This window comes from Drosophila virilis, chromosome 3 (genome assembly GCF_030788295.1).
Source record: "Drosophila virilis strain 15010-1051.87 chromosome 3, Dvir_AGI_RSII-ME, whole genome shotgun sequence".
Lineage (NCBI taxonomy): Eukaryota > Metazoa > Arthropoda > Insecta > Diptera > Drosophilidae > Drosophila > Drosophila virilis.
Window position 1 is genome coordinate 10,692,521 of NC_091545.1, and position 16,524 is coordinate 10,709,044.

Below are 16,524 nucleotides of genomic sequence, written 5' to 3' on the forward strand. Positions count from 1 at the left end.
TTCAAAAAAGGAGCAGAATCGAATTTTCCAACTGAAATTAAGTTAACATTTCAGTTTAATGAAGATGTCTGAATTTCCAGCTGGAAAGTGTGCCTTTGCGGCTATGTAAAATACCTCCGCCCCAAAAAATAAAAACAGAACACAGTTTTTAATAAAAGTAAACTTTTTATTATTTCGCAGCTATCAGATAAAGTAATAAATAAATAATTTAATATATACATCTGCTATATTAACTTATTTTAAACGATTCTCAGCATTTCCATTTTGCCGCTGTGCCTTTTATGATAACATTTAAACGCGTAATTTAGATAGCTTTAAATTATTTATGTATAACTGAAACTTAACAAATCTGACAATGAGAGAAATGACGTCACAATTTCGTTTATTTTCGTTTCGATCTCTTCGTTAATAACTAAAGAATTATGCAGATAAGGCAACCTTGCCATACGAATACGCAGCGAGCGATTGGAAAAGGAAAATAAACTCAATAGTTCGATAAAGAAACAAAAAAAATTAAAAAATAAATAGTTTAGGTGAAAAGGGTGGCATAAATAAATAAGTAAATAGTTAGTGAGTGAGGTGACGGGATGAAGATAAGTGCACATAAAACTGATTTGGTTTTCTGTTCACGCCGTGCTGATGATGGTGCCGTGGATACCTAGTGTGTGTGTGTGCGTGTGTGTGCGCGTGTGTGTGAATTGCCTTCTACTTAGTTGACATAGGCCATGCCCGCGCCCTTGCGATCGAAGTGGCGCACTCGCACAAAGAGGAAGGCGGCGACTAGAGAGGCCACAGCGAGGACGAGCAGCAGCATCACCAGGCCGCCCACAAAGCTGGGCACGGACATGCAAATGGTCTCGGCATCGGCGGAGCGCGCCGACTGTATGACAACCGTCTCGTTGCTGGCATTGCTGTTCAGCGCAAAGTTAACGTCACCGGGCGCCACCACCTGTATGATGCGACTCGTGTTCACGTCGGTCATTTCCTGTGCGTTGCGTTTGTAGATGCGCGGCTTCACCACAATCTCCATGGTGTCGCGACGCCGGCGCACGCCGCGCAAATCATCCAGACCCTCGACGGAGCGTGGACGGCCGCCCAGCGAAACCAGATTGCCACCAGCGCTCAGATCATCCTTGCGCTTGACGGTACTATATTGACCGGGCTGGCCAGGCAGCGGTGGTGGCGGCAGACCCAACTCGTTGCTGTTGCCATTGCCCTGCTGCTGTTGTGGCGCCTGTGAACTGGCTGGACCGCTGCCCGCATTAGCTCCCGACTCGGCTGTCGTTACGGCTGAGGTTTGCGCCTGCGGCGAGGGCACAACATCGGGCTGATTCTCGGAATAGGCGCCGCTGGCATCAGCAGGATGACGTGGATCGGGGTAAGCTGCTGGTGGGAGGCCACCCAATGGGAAATCGTTGCGTTCGTAGGCCTCTGGTGGACCATATTCCTCGGAGAGCGCATTGCCGCCTATCTGGGGCAGTCCATATTCACCGCCAGGCAGGCCGGGACCGCACTTCGGCTCTGGGCAATTGTAGCGGCACACTTGGATCACACACTGGAAGTGCACGTTCATCGAGTCGGGGAATTTGAAGGCCTGGAAGTAAGCAAAGCTGACCACCGATGCAGAAGGACCAAAGTTCTTGATCTTCTGGAATTTGCTCATGATCTTGGGTCGGACAACGCAGCCGTTTTGGTCCACCAGCTGAATGGGAGCACGTTTGCCGTCATGGGCAACACAGTTGCGCACCAGCATATCGAACTTGTTTTCATCATCCTTGATGGCCAACACCATGGTCATGGTCTGTCCGATCTTCACAATGCCTGACACCTCAGAGGCCCATGGGCCCTTGCCGACTTGAATCTGCATCCAGCACTGAAGATTATCACCCAGGAAGTTGGCTGTTACCGCATGCAACATGTCCACCTGGAAGGGCCTGAAGGTAACTGCCTTCTCGTAGAAGTCGTACCAGGTGCAGCGCAGCTTGCGTGCCTGATCCCACACCTCCTGCACATACGGATCGTACTGAATAATGATCGTGTTCTCCACATAGCTACCCGAGGGCGTCGGTGCACCATAACCAGCCGCATTATGATTGGCCGAGCTGCTCATGCCGCAACTGTTCAGGAAGATCTCAAAGGTGGCGCTCAAATGGCCAGTGCCCGGCTGCATGTGCACGCAGTGGGATTCGCTGTAGAAGCCCTTGGAGAAGATCATGCCATAGAAGGGCCTATCGAACTCAATGTTCACCCGCATGTGCGTCTTCTCGCACTGCACCTGCAGATGCTTGATCTGTGGACTGTCATTGGTGCTGGCCAGCGGCCAGGCCTCCTCGGACAGATCGTTGGTGGCGCCAGTGCTCAGCGGGCCTTGTGGTGCGCCATAAATGGGCGATGGCGCTGGCGGTCCGTAGCCCGCTCTGTGTTCCAGTGGCAGTGCGGCGGATTCAATGTGTGAGGCATCGCCGTGAACCGAGAGATGCTGCCAGAGTAAAAGAACTTCATGAGTAAGTAGAATATCTAATATAAATTTGCTATTTTCTTTAAATGGAATATTTATTCACGTAAGGAAAAATCTTCAAATCTAATAAGTCAGTATCAGCAGTCGTTCGATATAGAATCTGTCCGTCTGCTTTCCTCGTGAAACTCTGTGTGGTCATCGGCCACATCGAAGTACTATATAATATAGAGGTGCCTTAGAAACGATTCTTCTTTCTTTGAGTTCAAAGAATTGCTGTTGTTTTTCAAGATATCTTAATCAATCTTGGCATATATAGGAATTGCTATACACTATAGGAAAAACTCTAACTTAAATAAGTTTTTATATAGAAAACTTTTGTTTCTCAAAATATCTTGACCAAATTTAGCCGTGATATAATAATAATTCTTCTGCAGAGCCGGATAATTTCTATCTATAGAATAAACCATTCTCTGTTCTGGTCTTCTGTTGCTAGTTTATTCAGAGACTACTATCAGAGGGCTTTCTTTGGCCACCAGCTCAAATTGCGCTTATAATAAATTACTAAAGATATTTGTTCAGAAAACTTGATGATTTCGACAGAGATTGCCAATGATGAAAGCTCTTTACGATCCATAATCGTGCGCATTAAGATCTGCGATTTGTTGGGATTGCGGAAAACTTGCGCTTATGGTTGGCTGCTTATTTTGTCATTTAATTTGAGGCGGATTATGCAATTGGAGCCCAGTTGATCGTCACCAAAATTTTCGAAAGAAGCGTGCCAGAGCGTTGAAAATTGCAGAGCATATTATATACGTTTTGAAATTAAATGGCCGCCGGAGCGAAGCATGTTTACCTAAGCCAAAAGCAGAGGGCCCATTGCATAAGACAGCAATGTATATATGCCCCGCTCTCCGCTCTGGTACAACCAACTGGATTGCGTCGCTTTCTTTTCAGTGTATCTTTTCGTTCCCGTTTCACATTCGGTTCATAATTTTATGGCTTTTTATTTGGCTGTGCACGGGAAACGGATGTAACGCTCTGCGTCTGTGTCTCTCTGTCTGTCTGTATCTGGGCACAACCCAACTAAAATCGAAAGTTCAAGTCGGCGGCACACGATGACGCTGTGGATTTTTGGGAATCTTTTGTCGTGAGTTGATTTTGAAAGTGAAATGACCACGAACAAAACGAAAATCAAATAAAAAAGCGTCAACGAAATGTGTTTAACTTCTGTATCTTTTGATATAAGACAAGACATTCTAAATGAAGCTTTCAATGCGTATCTGTGGACTGAAGTTTTTCCACTTCTACTGGTGCATTTCACTCGGCACTAAAGAAAACTGACGATAAATAAATAATATAGCAATCTGAATGTATTAATGCGCTATAAACAAGAAAGTCAAAACTGGTACAAATCAGAGCATAACTGCAATTTCGCTGCCCCAATACAGACACGCAGCTGCCACTGCCACGGCCACAGCCACTACAACTGCTGGCCAGTTAGTAGCTGGCATTTTCCGTGACGCGATTGCATCTGCATGATATTCGCTTTAACGATTGGCTGTGTGTGTGATTGATGCAGCTTAAATGGCTGCATAAATAAGCCATAACTTGGCTTCATTTACATGCACGCATATCAAGAAAAATACGTTTTTCGTTTAAGCCATGCCATTTCAAACGAAAGCGCATCCAAGTTGCGGCAAAAATATCCCGAAAATGTAATTTTGATTGGCGACCGTTCAAATGGCTAACATTTTGCACGCTGTTAAGCGGCTGTAAAGCGCCACTGTTAAGTTCGGTCTTTATCTTTCTCTCTCTCTCACACTCGCTTGCTTGTAATTACACTGATCAGCCAAGTGCCGTTTAATGCGGCGACGGCAGCTCACTTATTGCACTTTTTTTTTTGCCTTTCTTCTGCCTCCGCATATCCGCCTGTGCGTATCGCATAGATCGCATTGATCTCAGCTTTACCGCTAGCATTACAGCTCATCTTATACACGCTGAACGTTTGGTCAATCCATCAATATGCCATACACAATGGACACTCGCACTGATTTGCATTCGAATTGATATTGAATTGTATATTGATAAACGGTAGTCCGTCGCGTCGAAAGTGATCGAATCCGCTATAGCTTGGTTTGCATAAGAAACGAACTCGTCGCTCACCGATCGCTCTCCACATCTCAACTTCTCTTCTTCTAAGTGGGCCACTCTAACTGTATAACGTTTGGTGTTTCCTAATTGAAATGAAAACATATTGATTGGGCTATCGGACATCGATCTGCATTTCAACAAGTGGCTTGTAAAGTTCACGTCAACACTTTCTTCCCAAACTAAGCTGGATGTACGGGATAGGCGGGGGGGGGGGACTTACCTGTGTGTTGAATACCAGGCACAAGACTAAGGCCAAGAGGCAACTGTGTCGCGTATAATGTCCCATTTTACTGCTGCTATATAAATCTGTTCGATTATATAGCCGTGTGTCTGTCGGTGCGCCGAATTGGTGCCTGATACAGCCAATCGTTTTGTTTTGAATTTTTGCTGCTGCTCGTCTCTGTTCGTGTTCCTCGCTGCTTTCTTCTCAGGTTTGTTGATCTTTTGGTGTCTCTTTCTGTAAGTAGCAGAAAAGAAAGGGGAACAAGGGTAAACAATGCAGCTAAACGGCGTGTAGTTTTGCATAGAGTATATAGGCCGATGCTCTTAACTGTCTAAGCATTTAGCATTAACATTAACATTAACATTGACATTAACAGCATTCATATTCTACAGGGTGTTGCTGTTTTCCATGACCTTGTCCTTTAATTGCATAGCTTGATCCATAATAAGTCGATATCTCGACTTTTACATGTTTTGCGTATTTTATTATTATTATTTTTCAATTTTTAAAGTTGTTTATTAAAAGTCTAAGTTGATTCTTAGATGGTTTATTATATTCTGTCAAATTTCATGCCAAAAATTGGCAACATTTTCAGCTTGTAATGCTACCAAAATTCGTAGTAAATCGTAAATCGTAGACCTAATGCCTTTTGAAGAAAACTTTCAAAATGCTTTTTTGTTTCTTTTTCATTTTTAAATATTATTTGTATATTTTAATTTAATCGGAACCTTTAAATTTGTATTAATATTATGTACAATTATTTTATTGGTTCGTATAACCACAATAAGACAAAATGAAGAGCAGACTCATAATGGCTTAATGCTCATAACTTGAAAAGCACTTAAATGACACTATATATATACACACTCACACACACACATACACACATACACTTTTATAGTCGCCGAAACTGCATTTTATGTAAAGCAAATGAAAACTCGCGGGCAACAAACAGGAACCACTTTCTATTTTCACTATAACAGTACACGGAGGAGCTGCAGTGAGCAGCAACAACAACAAGTAGCCAAACGCCAACGCAGTTGCAAGTTTTCTTCACAGTGGCTGGCCCCACTTTATGGGCCCCATTAATTTGTATTTGTGTGCTTGTATTCCACGGTGCTTACTTTACAGTTTGGCCTAGCATAGCAATAACATTGTGTTAACATACGCTAAACATTTCACGTGCCGCGCGTTGACTTCGACTTGGAGACGTTGCCGCTGCGCCTGCGTCTTCGTCTGCTTGCCGATTGAGACTGAGGCCGATTCTGCGGCTCTGGCTGCGACTGAGACTGAGACTGACGACCGCATCAGAGGCGCAGCTTTCACACAGCTCCAAGTGAAGCGGCTGAGCTCAGGTTGCCGCGCCGGCTGCTGCTTTTGGCGGTGCTACGAGCGGGGCTGTGGGGAGTTGCTTTTTAAAAAAAAAAAGTAAGCGGTGTCTGCGTCGCATTTCACTTGACTGAGTGTTGAGTTTTTTTTTTTTTTTTTGTTTTTGTAAGTTTTTGGGCTGCCTTGGTGAATGTTGTAGCGGGCAGTTTTACTTTTACAGATGGTAACAGCGGCCCATCATATGGCACCGGCCAGCCGAAAAGTACGACACCCGAGCACACCCCATCTAAATGGCTTTTTAACAAGCTGCGCAATAAATCGACGAGCACGCTAAATAAAGAAAAAAAAATACAAAAACCGGCTCTCCAGCGTTGAGCAAGTGTACCATTAACCCACTGAGACAGTAACGGACGCTGCTGCGCTGCGCTGCGCCACTGTCAGCGTCGACGTCGACGCTGACGCCGCTTAAGCTGACCCTAGCCACGACCACTGACTGGCTCGTTACGCAATGCTCCCAAAAGAACTTCAATGAATGGGGCTGGTCAGTGTGCCTCTATGTGTGTGCCTCTGTGTGTGTGCGTGCCTGATTGTGTGCCTTTATGTGTGTGTGTGTGTGTGGATGTGTGTGTGGGTTGCTTACTTTAACGGCGCTTTTTGGGGCTTCTGCTGCTTCACTTTCTTCCTCGACTATTTTCACCCGAGCAAAATTGTCTCCCATTTGCATACGAAAGACTTAAGACACAAACTTGGCAATTAAACAAGCAGCGAAATTTTTGCTAATTGCTGCCCAAGCAGCCAGCAAAATGAAGATGCCTTATCAATGCCGACTCAAATCGTTACATTCAAGTTGATATAGTTATATATTAAGTACAACGAATTCAATATACACTTACATTTGGCTAAGTGAGGCATTTCACAGCAAAAAACGTGAATAATCTCTAAATGTATTTAGTACAAAAAAGTGTTAAATAAAAATTTAATAATACAAAGAGTATCTAGTAGCATAATTGAATAGATAGACTTTAGACAGAGATATTTATGTGACAGATAGTATTATTCTTTTTGTGACACACAACTTGACTAGTTAGCCATGCTCTTTTGCAGGGTATGCCTTAATCATACAAGACTTCTAGGCGGCTCGTGGGGTTGACTGCCATCTGATGATCCAGCCTCATCTAGCGTGCTTGATGCGCATTGTTATTGCTTATTGTTGTTGCCATTTGTTATTGTTGCTCTTGTGGTTGTTTTGTAGTTATGTGTAACTGCTGATGATGAGTGGCTTGTTGTTATTGTTGCTCGTTTGGCATAAGGCAAGTGAAAGTTGGCGTTTGCCATGCGCACTCCCAGCGAGCTTTCGTCTGGCATCTCTTTTTCATATAAGGGCATTGCTGCTGCTGCCACTGTTGTTGTTGTTATTGTAGCTGTCTTTTGTTTTCTTTTTTAATTAACACAATCAAATTACTGTTTACTGGCATTTCTACATATCGTTATCATTGCCGTCAGACAAAAGAAAAAAAGTATACCTAAAGGTGCGAACTTTTGTTTTCAGCCAGTTCCTGACTAATTAGCTTATAAGCTTTAGCGAGACCCAACAGCCAGTCGATGCCACACGGCCTGGCTGGCTGCCACAGGGGCAACATTGCCAGCACTTGCTGCTCTTTTGTTAGACGATTTATTCTCAGCTCAGGTTTGTTGCTGACAAACATTAAATAATGTGAAAAGTGCCAGCAAGTGAAAATGCAATGAAAAGTTGTTGCTCGTGTTGTTGTTGCTTGTGTTGTTGCTGTTGTTTGTTATTGGCTTGTTTGTGGGCTGTTTGTTTGCTTTTGGAGCGGGAGCGCAAGTCGGCGTCCGTCTATTGATTGAAATGACAATCGAAGCTGTCTCCTTGACTGGTCGTCGTTGTCGTTGCCGCAAACTAGGTGAACCACTGCACTTCACACAAACACACATAACTCTAGCGTTCGGTTTGTTCTAATTCTTGTTAATTTACGTGGCTGCCAATGCTCGTGCTCTGATGACCAACAATTTGGGCTAGATGAGCCGGATATTTATTTTGAACCATGCGTTTCCATTCATGACACTCGAATTGCAGGATGATGCCTGAGGCTAGCAATCAATGCCAAATAACAATGCCAGACAATCACATGTTGGTCGCATATTAATTTCGAATACTATCAACAGCTCTATATATAATTTGATGGCCCAGTCAAATAATAAGACTTAGTTGTCCTGCTGTCAATTGGCTGCATCAAATGCATTTAATGTTAGCTTAAGTTAATTTCTTTGTAGCTTGTAATGGGATTTTTTTTATTTGGTGGCAGCCGTTTGGCTAGTTCCATTAATTTAATTGAACGCTTTCACAAAACTACCCAAAAGCAAACGGCAAACACTTTTGGCAATGCCACGGGCGACGCAAATGTCCGGCGAATGATGGAGGGGGCGGAAGGCGACGACGCGACACAGGCCGGACATTTTGCTTAATTGAGCACGCCAACGATAGACAACATCAACATCAAACAGCATCAAAGCTGACAAATTTTTGCTTATGACACAGATGGCACAGCTGTGAGCCAGCGACCAAGCCCTGACTTGGAGCCAGAGCCGTGGTTCCAAGAGCCCAAAGCTAATGCAAACAATGGGCGTGCACAGGTTTTGCTTAACATACAAAAATAAAAAACAGAACTCGAAACAGAGTTTTGGGTCTTTGTCAGTTTTATTGTTGGAATGTTTTTGTTTACCACTTCGATTGCTGCTTGGCTGATGTTGTTGCTTTTGTTGTTGTCTTTGTCGCTTGGCGGGTAAAAGTTTCACTGGCTTGCAGATGCTGTGTGTGTGTGTAGCTGTGTGTGAAGCTGTGTGTGAAGCTGCGGCTGCTGCTGCTGCTTTTAATATCGCCTTGAAAATGTAACGGTGCTACAACTACTACAAGATGCTCACACACACACACACACTTAGACAGAATTCGTTGTCATTGTGGCTGCGCCGTAAATGATCGATATTACTTGCCATTGTGGCATAGAAATTGAAGCCCCATGCGTAATTAACTACAAACACATGTCTCCAGCGGCTGTCTCTATGCCAATATCTATATCGAACTGCGGCCACAAGTCGGATGCTGTGAAAGTGAAATGTTAACGCCAAAGAAAAGCAAACAGCAACAAAAACAAAAAATGTTAACCACCAAGGTTTGCATGTGCTTGTTGCTGGCTGGCTGGCTGGCTGGCGAGCTGGCTGGCTGACAGTGAAGGGGCAATTTACGTTTCATTTCGTTTTGTGGTATGTGCCTCAGTTCACTTTTTTTTTTATAGCTATTAAGTAACTTTTTCTCCAGATAGATCTGCGACAGCTGACAAAATATTTGTTAGCGGCGCGCAAACGTGTTGCGCGAAAGGGCATTTCTTTGACTCTTAACCTGGCCGACGCGTGCCAGCATAATTGATAAAGATCTCAACTTGAGACAGTCATAAAAATTGTTTTAAAATTACGAAAATAATTATTATCTGTATAAATGGCCAGTCAAATGATTTATGTAACTCAATTAAAAGTGAAAAATTAAATGAATGATTGTCAGTTAGGAAAAACAAATGACTTAGGCAACAAACTTGGCTGCATTTTCACAAACGCCCGCAGCTATGCGTCTTGGCGGACAAGCACAATTTTGTTATCGTCTTTTTTTTTTTGCCAGGCATTATGTAAAATAGAGCAGACAATTAGTTTTCTATGCTCCAGTTTTTGGCGCCGGCAGCTCGCAGCTCGCGACAGTTGGCGACAATTAAAAAGTGATAAGGCGCCCGCAGGCCCCAGGCAAAAAGACAAGTAGTCTGCAACCCCCCTGCCCGCCCAGACGTGCCTGCGCGACAAATGAAAGTAAATTGTTGCATGCCACGCCGCCTTGGCGGCATTCCATTCACTCATTTGCCAGCGCTTTTCGTGAAATTTTTCGCATATGCGTAGCGCACAACAAATAGACGAAAAAGTTTGAAAAAGTTAAAAAAGTTGAAAAAAAAAGCACGATAACGCATTTATCGCAAATATAGGGAAAGTGAAAAGTGAAGTGGAAACCATCTGCATATGTCTGATATGGACAGCTATGCTAAATGGAGCGACACATTGGGCGGGCATATGGGCGTGCAGCATTAATATGCCAATTGCAATGGATGACGGTGGCTGGCAGCGAGCTTTCTTTGAACAGCGAACCCTGCAAGCCGAACCTGCGGAACGATTGTCACCCAGTGGGAAAACTTAGTGTCTTTAAAGCCAAGGATTTCACACTAGCTACGGGGACAGATTGATATATATGCAATGGGGCACAGGCAAGGTATAATGCATAGGCCACATCATCCCCGTAGCAAGAAGTCTCAAAATTCCCACATAGAACTATCCCTTCATCGAGTGCCAATCTGCAAGACTTTCAAAATAATCATTTTGTAGAGCGGGGTTAACATGCTTTGCACAAGTCGTTTTCTGTCTCATGTCTAGACTTAACTCTGCCTTCTCTGAACTCTCCATCCATCGAATCTAATAACTAATAACTAAGAGCCTAATATAGAGCCTAAAAGTTATTTCTTCTTCGGTCAGTGATTTTACATCCCAAACTCTTTAACCCTTATTCCTTTCTACTTAACAATAAGTTTATTACTTTATCCGTTTCTCTCGCCTCATCTCTGTCTTTCCTCTCTCTCTCTCTCTCTATTCTATTTTTTACTTTCATCTTATTTATGTATGTTTTTTCTCCATTGACGCACTTCTTCCCGACGGGAAATAGGGATTTTGTTATTCTATTAGATTATATTATTTTATTTTAAAATAAATGTTTAAATTGTGGTCAGCGAAGTTGCCTCAAAATCTTAAATATTAGTGGCATTTACAAACGTCTCAGTTTTAGTGTCAAATTAGATTTCTCCTCGTTTGTCTGATTGAAGATAGCCTCCTGTCAGTTAACTGTGGACAATGGCGGTCAAAAAAATAAAAACAATGAAAAAAAAGCTTGTACCGAAGACGCCGCTAAACATGCCAAATGACTGACAGAAGTGCCGTTAGTCAGGATCGCAGATAAGCGACCGCAACAACAACAAACGCTACAACAATAGCAACAACAATAGCAACAGCAACAATCGATGCGCACCCCAGCTAAAACGAGACAAAATTAACATAATTTACAACTTCCCTCCCCTGCTTGAGCAGCCATTTTTTTACTTTCCATTTCGTTTAACGGTAAACCAAACGTAGCGAAATTCGCCAATGCATCCAATTGCAGGCAAGTCATGACATGGACATGGGCATGCATTTCGATTTGGTCACTTGGAACTTGAAACCGGTTCAATGCACCCCCCTTCCCCGTCCACTCCATTCTGTTGCTGCCATCCTTTCAGCTGCTGCCATGCTGCAAAGCTAATGAAAGTAAAAACTCAAGGGCTTGCACTTTCTGCCCACAGCTGACAGCCGGCTGTCTGTCAGTGAAAGAGCCGAAAGCCCAACTGCAAAAGAGACCAGAGGCATCAAAGAAAGAAAGAAAGATAGGAGAAGAAGCGAAAGAAAAAAAGAAAAAAAACAAGGCAACAGAGCTGGCATATCCTCGACGTGGCCTCGCAACGCATCGTTAGCTGCCGACTGCGACTTGGACTTTGGCTTCGACAGCGCGCGGCTGCAACTGGGGGCCGGTTGCATTTTGCTCTGAAATAATTAGTGACCCAATTTCGTGCTGCCGACGCCGACGCTGACGCTGACGCCAGCGTGTTCCGCTTGCCTGGCCCCCCGACTGCCAGCCACGGCGGCCACAAAACGCATGCAATTTGCTTGGCTTGACTTGGGTTGCAGTTGCAGTTGCTGTTGTTGTTGTTGTTGCTGGTGTTGGCGTATTTTGTGGCATGCATGCAAAGAAAGTGGTTTTCATTTCTTTACAATTGCTGTCAGCAGGCTGCCTCACTTGCCACAGTTGCACACACCAAATGCCGCAGCCACGAGTACTCTCATAAGTAGCACTCATACAATTCATACAGACTCTCCCTGGGCTTGATACGTCGCAATCAAAGCTGGCCCATTGATTTGCATGATTTACAAAAAATTTCCTTTAAAATCGAAAATTGATTGTGCATAATCCAATGCCGCGGAGGGCGCTACAGCGCAGGGCGTGGCAGCAAATGAGTTTCTGTGGTGTTAAAGATTTGATTGAATGTTTCGGCATGAATTCGACTTGATTATAAATCATGACTGCAAATCCAACAATCGTTTTCTGCACTTCATTTTCACGGCTTGTCGAATTCGTGAACCTCGGCTTGGTTTGAAACCTGGCTAAGAGTTAGCCCAAAAAGTGATTATGTTCTGCTTAAGAATTGGCCATTGCTTGTCCATGGAACTCCTAATTAAACTGACCCGGCTTAAAACCCGTTTTACAGCCTTGCTTTGAATGCATCTGATATACTGACAATTTGACTTCTAGTTAACGCTATAACAAATTTGCTGCTTCTATTATATTTATAATAATATTCCTTCATAAAAGCCAACTACATAATAGCTGCCTTGCTTCTAGCGCAACTAGAGAGAGGAGAAAATCTGCTTTAGCTCGCATACTTAACAAAATAGCTGCGTAATTGTTGTTATTGGTCCGGGCATGCCTTGGCATTCTAAACATTTGCTTTTAACGTCAACGGGCTCTACAAAGCCGAAGATGTTGCGACGGCAACAACAGCAGCAGCAGCAGCAACAGTTGCCAAAGTCTTGAGCAATGAAAGTTTTTGTTGTTCACGCTGAGTTGGAAAAACTGCGTGAAAATTGTACAGGCGGCAAAGACAATTGCCGTTAATTTAAAATTGTCGCCAAGGCAAGCAGCAACAGCAGCAACAGCAGCAGCAGACGCAGCAACAACAGGCAGCCAGTAAACCAGTAATTATATCGCTGCAAGTGGCGCAGCTTCTTTCACCTGCGTGTGTATGCAACTATGTGTATTTGTGTGTGTGTGTGTGTCTATGGAATCAATTAAAAGTATTGCCAGTGCTATGTTTGGGCAAATGACAAGTGCCAGCAGCAGCAGCAACAGCGACGGCAGCAGCACGTTTGGCTGACGGGCCACGCTGCGTATGCGCAACCCACTTGGCTGGCAGCAAGTGCAAGCACAATGCACGCGTGCTGGCTAGCCAGATACAGATACAGCTACGAAAGTATCTACGAATTGCCAACGTAGGCCTGTGTGTGTGTGTGTGTATTTATGTGCGCGCAGCGAAATTGTTTTCATGTGCGCCAAAGTGGAGCAGTTTTTGAACAAAGCAATTCGCAAGATTAATCAAACACACATGGAAAACTACAGTGTTATAGAAGCTGTATCTGTATCTGTACTTGTATCTGTTGCTTGGCGCATAAACCACCATCACAACTAGCGTCAGCAGCAGCAGCCGTGGCAGCAACTGCAGCAGCAGCGGCAAATGAGAAGCGGCACAAGTCAATTTCAGACTTTCATTCGCGCGAAACGCGATGAAATTTCACCAAACAGCGGCGAGAACTCTTGCGCCGGCAACTGCAGCCAGTTCCAGTTCCAGTTCCAGTACCAATACCAGCTCCACGGCAAGTGGCAAGTGGCACTGTGGCTCTGGATCTGGCTGTGGCTCTGACGCTGACTGCGTCTGCGTCTGCGTCTGCGGGTGGCTGCCAAATTGGTTAGATTTATGCAAATTAAACTAATGAACAAAAAGTCTCAAATGCCGCTGCTTCACGCCTCAGCGGCCACAGCTTTTAACTAAAACCAGGTGTGTGTGTGTGTGTGTGCGTGTGTGCGTGTGTGTGAGTGTAGCAAGTACTGCTCTTTTGTTATTAATAATTTCCGCATACTGCACGCCAAGGCAAACGGCGCATTCGACGAAAGTTTAGCGTCTGCTTTCTTTTGCTCTTTCAATCATAGGCAAATCTACACACACACACAGGCACACACACACTCATCTATATATAATGGATGTAGATGCCACAATTTAGTCTTAGCAGCGATATAAACCGAAAACACTTTGATTTTCTTTCCCAAATGTTGCAACGCTTTTGTGCGCAATTGGAGCTACAGTTGCTTATAATTCTTATTATTATTATGATTATTATTATAATCATTATTTTTACAATCAGCCTGACTATAAACTTGCGTTAGTTGGCTTACATAGAACTGAATGTGTAGCTTGAGGCGTCTATCGAACGCGTCTGTAAATATGCAGCAACTATTTTAATTGCTTTAGCAATTATTGATAGTTGACTTAAGCAGATCTTTTAATTGTGCTGACTAATTTTAAATTGGCTTATGTCTTTTCTTAACATTTTTCTTTATATTTAAAATAATTCATAATTACTTTTCTGACTGGGTTACTTCAAAAAATCGCCAGCAGCTAAGTTTAAGTTGAACTATTTATGCTGTTAAAGCTGCAGCTAATTGTGTTGAACCACTCAGGCCAGAGTTATATATCATCTTGTTAGCTTAATGAAAGTAAATCGAATTATATAATAAATATTATTTAGCTGTCTCGAAGCAGCATAATATACAACAATTCTGGCTTGAGCCTAAAATTTATTAACTATTCCTTGGCCAGAAGGTTTACGGTTCGAACAATCTTCCTGCCTTTAGGTGCGCTTCGTAAAACTTCTTTGCCGCATCCTTGAAAGCAGTTTATGGTTTAAGCCTTGGTTTTTGATTTGCATTCCAAATATCTTTTCTTTTTTTATTAAAGATTGCCCGTTGTACTGAAAATTTTGCCAGACGTACAGGGATTCACATACAAGATGTGGGCTTAATTAGCTCCCTATCCAAAATTAATCCTTGAAATGTTCCCTGACAAATCCAATAAATAGGTTTAACTTGAACTTTAAACTTTTTGGTTTTATTTAATGTTCGGCTTACGTTTAAAAATATTGGAGTTCCCAGCTCGAAACGGTTCATTACAAAACCGGTTTAAGCGCTTTTCATGCAACAAGTTTTGTTTATAGTATTAATTAAAGCTTCATCAGATCATTTCAACAAATATTTTATTTTGCGAGCCTTACCTTTAGTCAGTGTTAATCCCTAGCGTTTTTGTAATCCTTTTGAGAAAGAATGGCACAGTGGCTGCCTTTGAGCGTAGATCACGGGGCTTTTGGCTTTAACGGCTCGGTTGGGGCCTTGAATATTGCAAGTTGTTTCTGTTCGGATTTCGCACAAAATATATCAGGAGCAAAGCGCGTTGCTCGTGTGTTTTTGTTATTGTTATGTTTTTCTTTGTTTTATTTGCTTTTTGGGCACACTTTGTAATTTTCGCACTCAGACTCGGTCACACGGTTGGTTGGAAGGGCGCGCGGCTCGAACGCGTAGTTTGGTTCAGTGTTCAGGACGAGTCGTTCGCTCTCGAAATCGATTTCTCGGACTCGGAATCGATAGACAGACTGCAGCAGCGTCGCACCAGCCAGACACTGACTCGTCGCACACAAGAGTTGAAATGAAAATGCGGCCCGGCCGTATCGGTAACCAAGATTTTATATCGCGTGAAAGTTTTGACCCCTTTCTGTGTGTTGCCGCTCCGCTCGAGCGCTGTCGAGAGAGAGAGAGAGACAATCAGAGACAGCGAGAGAGAGAGAGGCACTGTGAATACTGAGAGCAAGCGTTGTTAAATGCAAAACTTGCCGTTTTCGGCTATTCTTTTTGGCACCAGCGCCCCGACGAAAACCGAAACTGAGACCAAGACTGAGACCGAGTCCCAGTCCGAGCCCGAACCCGTTGTGGCAACTTTTCATTTCAGCCCGCTTTCTGCGGGCTTTTGTTTTTGGCAACTCGTCGTCGCCGTCGTCGTCGTCGTCGTGTCAAGGTAACTGATGACGTCGAGTGCGTCGCCGCGATTGCCTAATTCCCATTGTTATTCACAAAGGGATGCGGCTGATTCAGCGCCTAACGGAGCTCGCTAAGCCCCATGCTTATTATTCTGGCCAATGCATTGGAAAATTAAATTATGGGCCGCGTTATGCAATCGTTAATGCCATAATGCGTTTAAATATTTACAATAACTTAACTGTTTGTTGCGCGCCCCAACTCGACTTTTTTTTTAATCATTATGACCTTTGTTGCGCGTCTAGCGGAAATAAATTAATATCTTAATTTTTGTGTGTTTCGAGTGCATTGTCTCACCCAAAAGAAAGGCAGAAATGTACCAAAACAAATTAGCAACGAAAAACAAGTTCGTTGTCTCAGTCTTTTGTTTAGCGCTGTAAGAAATGTTTTCATTAAAAAAATTTTATTTTAATTGTATTATTATAGTAAAATAAAGCGGTAAAAAACAAGGATTGGAGCAATTTCAAAATATATCAAAACAAATTAGCAACTAAAAAAGTTCGTTGTCTCAGTCTTGTGTTAAACGCTGAATGAAAT

At 43.4% G+C, this 16,524-nt stretch overlaps 1 protein-coding gene across 3 annotated transcripts; it reads right to left on the reverse strand.

Annotated features, from left to right (window-relative positions):
• Positions 1-145: 145 nt before the first annotated feature.
• On the reverse strand, positions 146-15,615 carry dyl (transmembrane protein dusky-like). 3 transcript variants are annotated; one of them, XM_032434872.2, is made up of 3 exons: positions 15,174-15,615; positions 4,830-5,066; positions 146-2,479 (listed from the first exon to the last, which is right to left on the reverse strand). In XM_032434872.2, the coding sequence occupies exons 2-3, from the start codon at positions 4,893-4,895 to the stop codon at positions 710-712; spliced, it is 1,836 nt and encodes a 611-aa protein (XP_032290763.1). In that variant the 5' UTR covers positions 4,896-5,066; positions 15,174-15,615; the 3' UTR covers positions 146-709. The 3 variants fall into 3 exon arrangements, with proteins under 3 accessions (XP_032290763.1, XP_015030751.1, XP_002047078.1); XM_015175265.3 differs by lacking the exon at positions 15,174-15,615 and adding an exon at positions 6,001-6,141; XM_002047042.4 differs by lacking the exon at positions 15,174-15,615 and adding an exon at positions 5,957-6,098.
• Positions 15,616-16,524: the final 909 nt, after the last annotated feature.

Bases quoted from the DNA above. Each gene is read 5' to 3' on its own strand.
- dyl (XM_032434872.2), bottom strand. From the start codon at position 4,895: ATGGGACATTATACGCGACACAGTTGCCTCTTGGCCTTAGTCTTGTGC. The intron at 2,480-4,829 runs GTAAGTCCCCCC...TTACTCTGGCAG, and splicing joins GCCTGGTATTCAACACACAG to CATCTCTCGGTTCACGGCGA.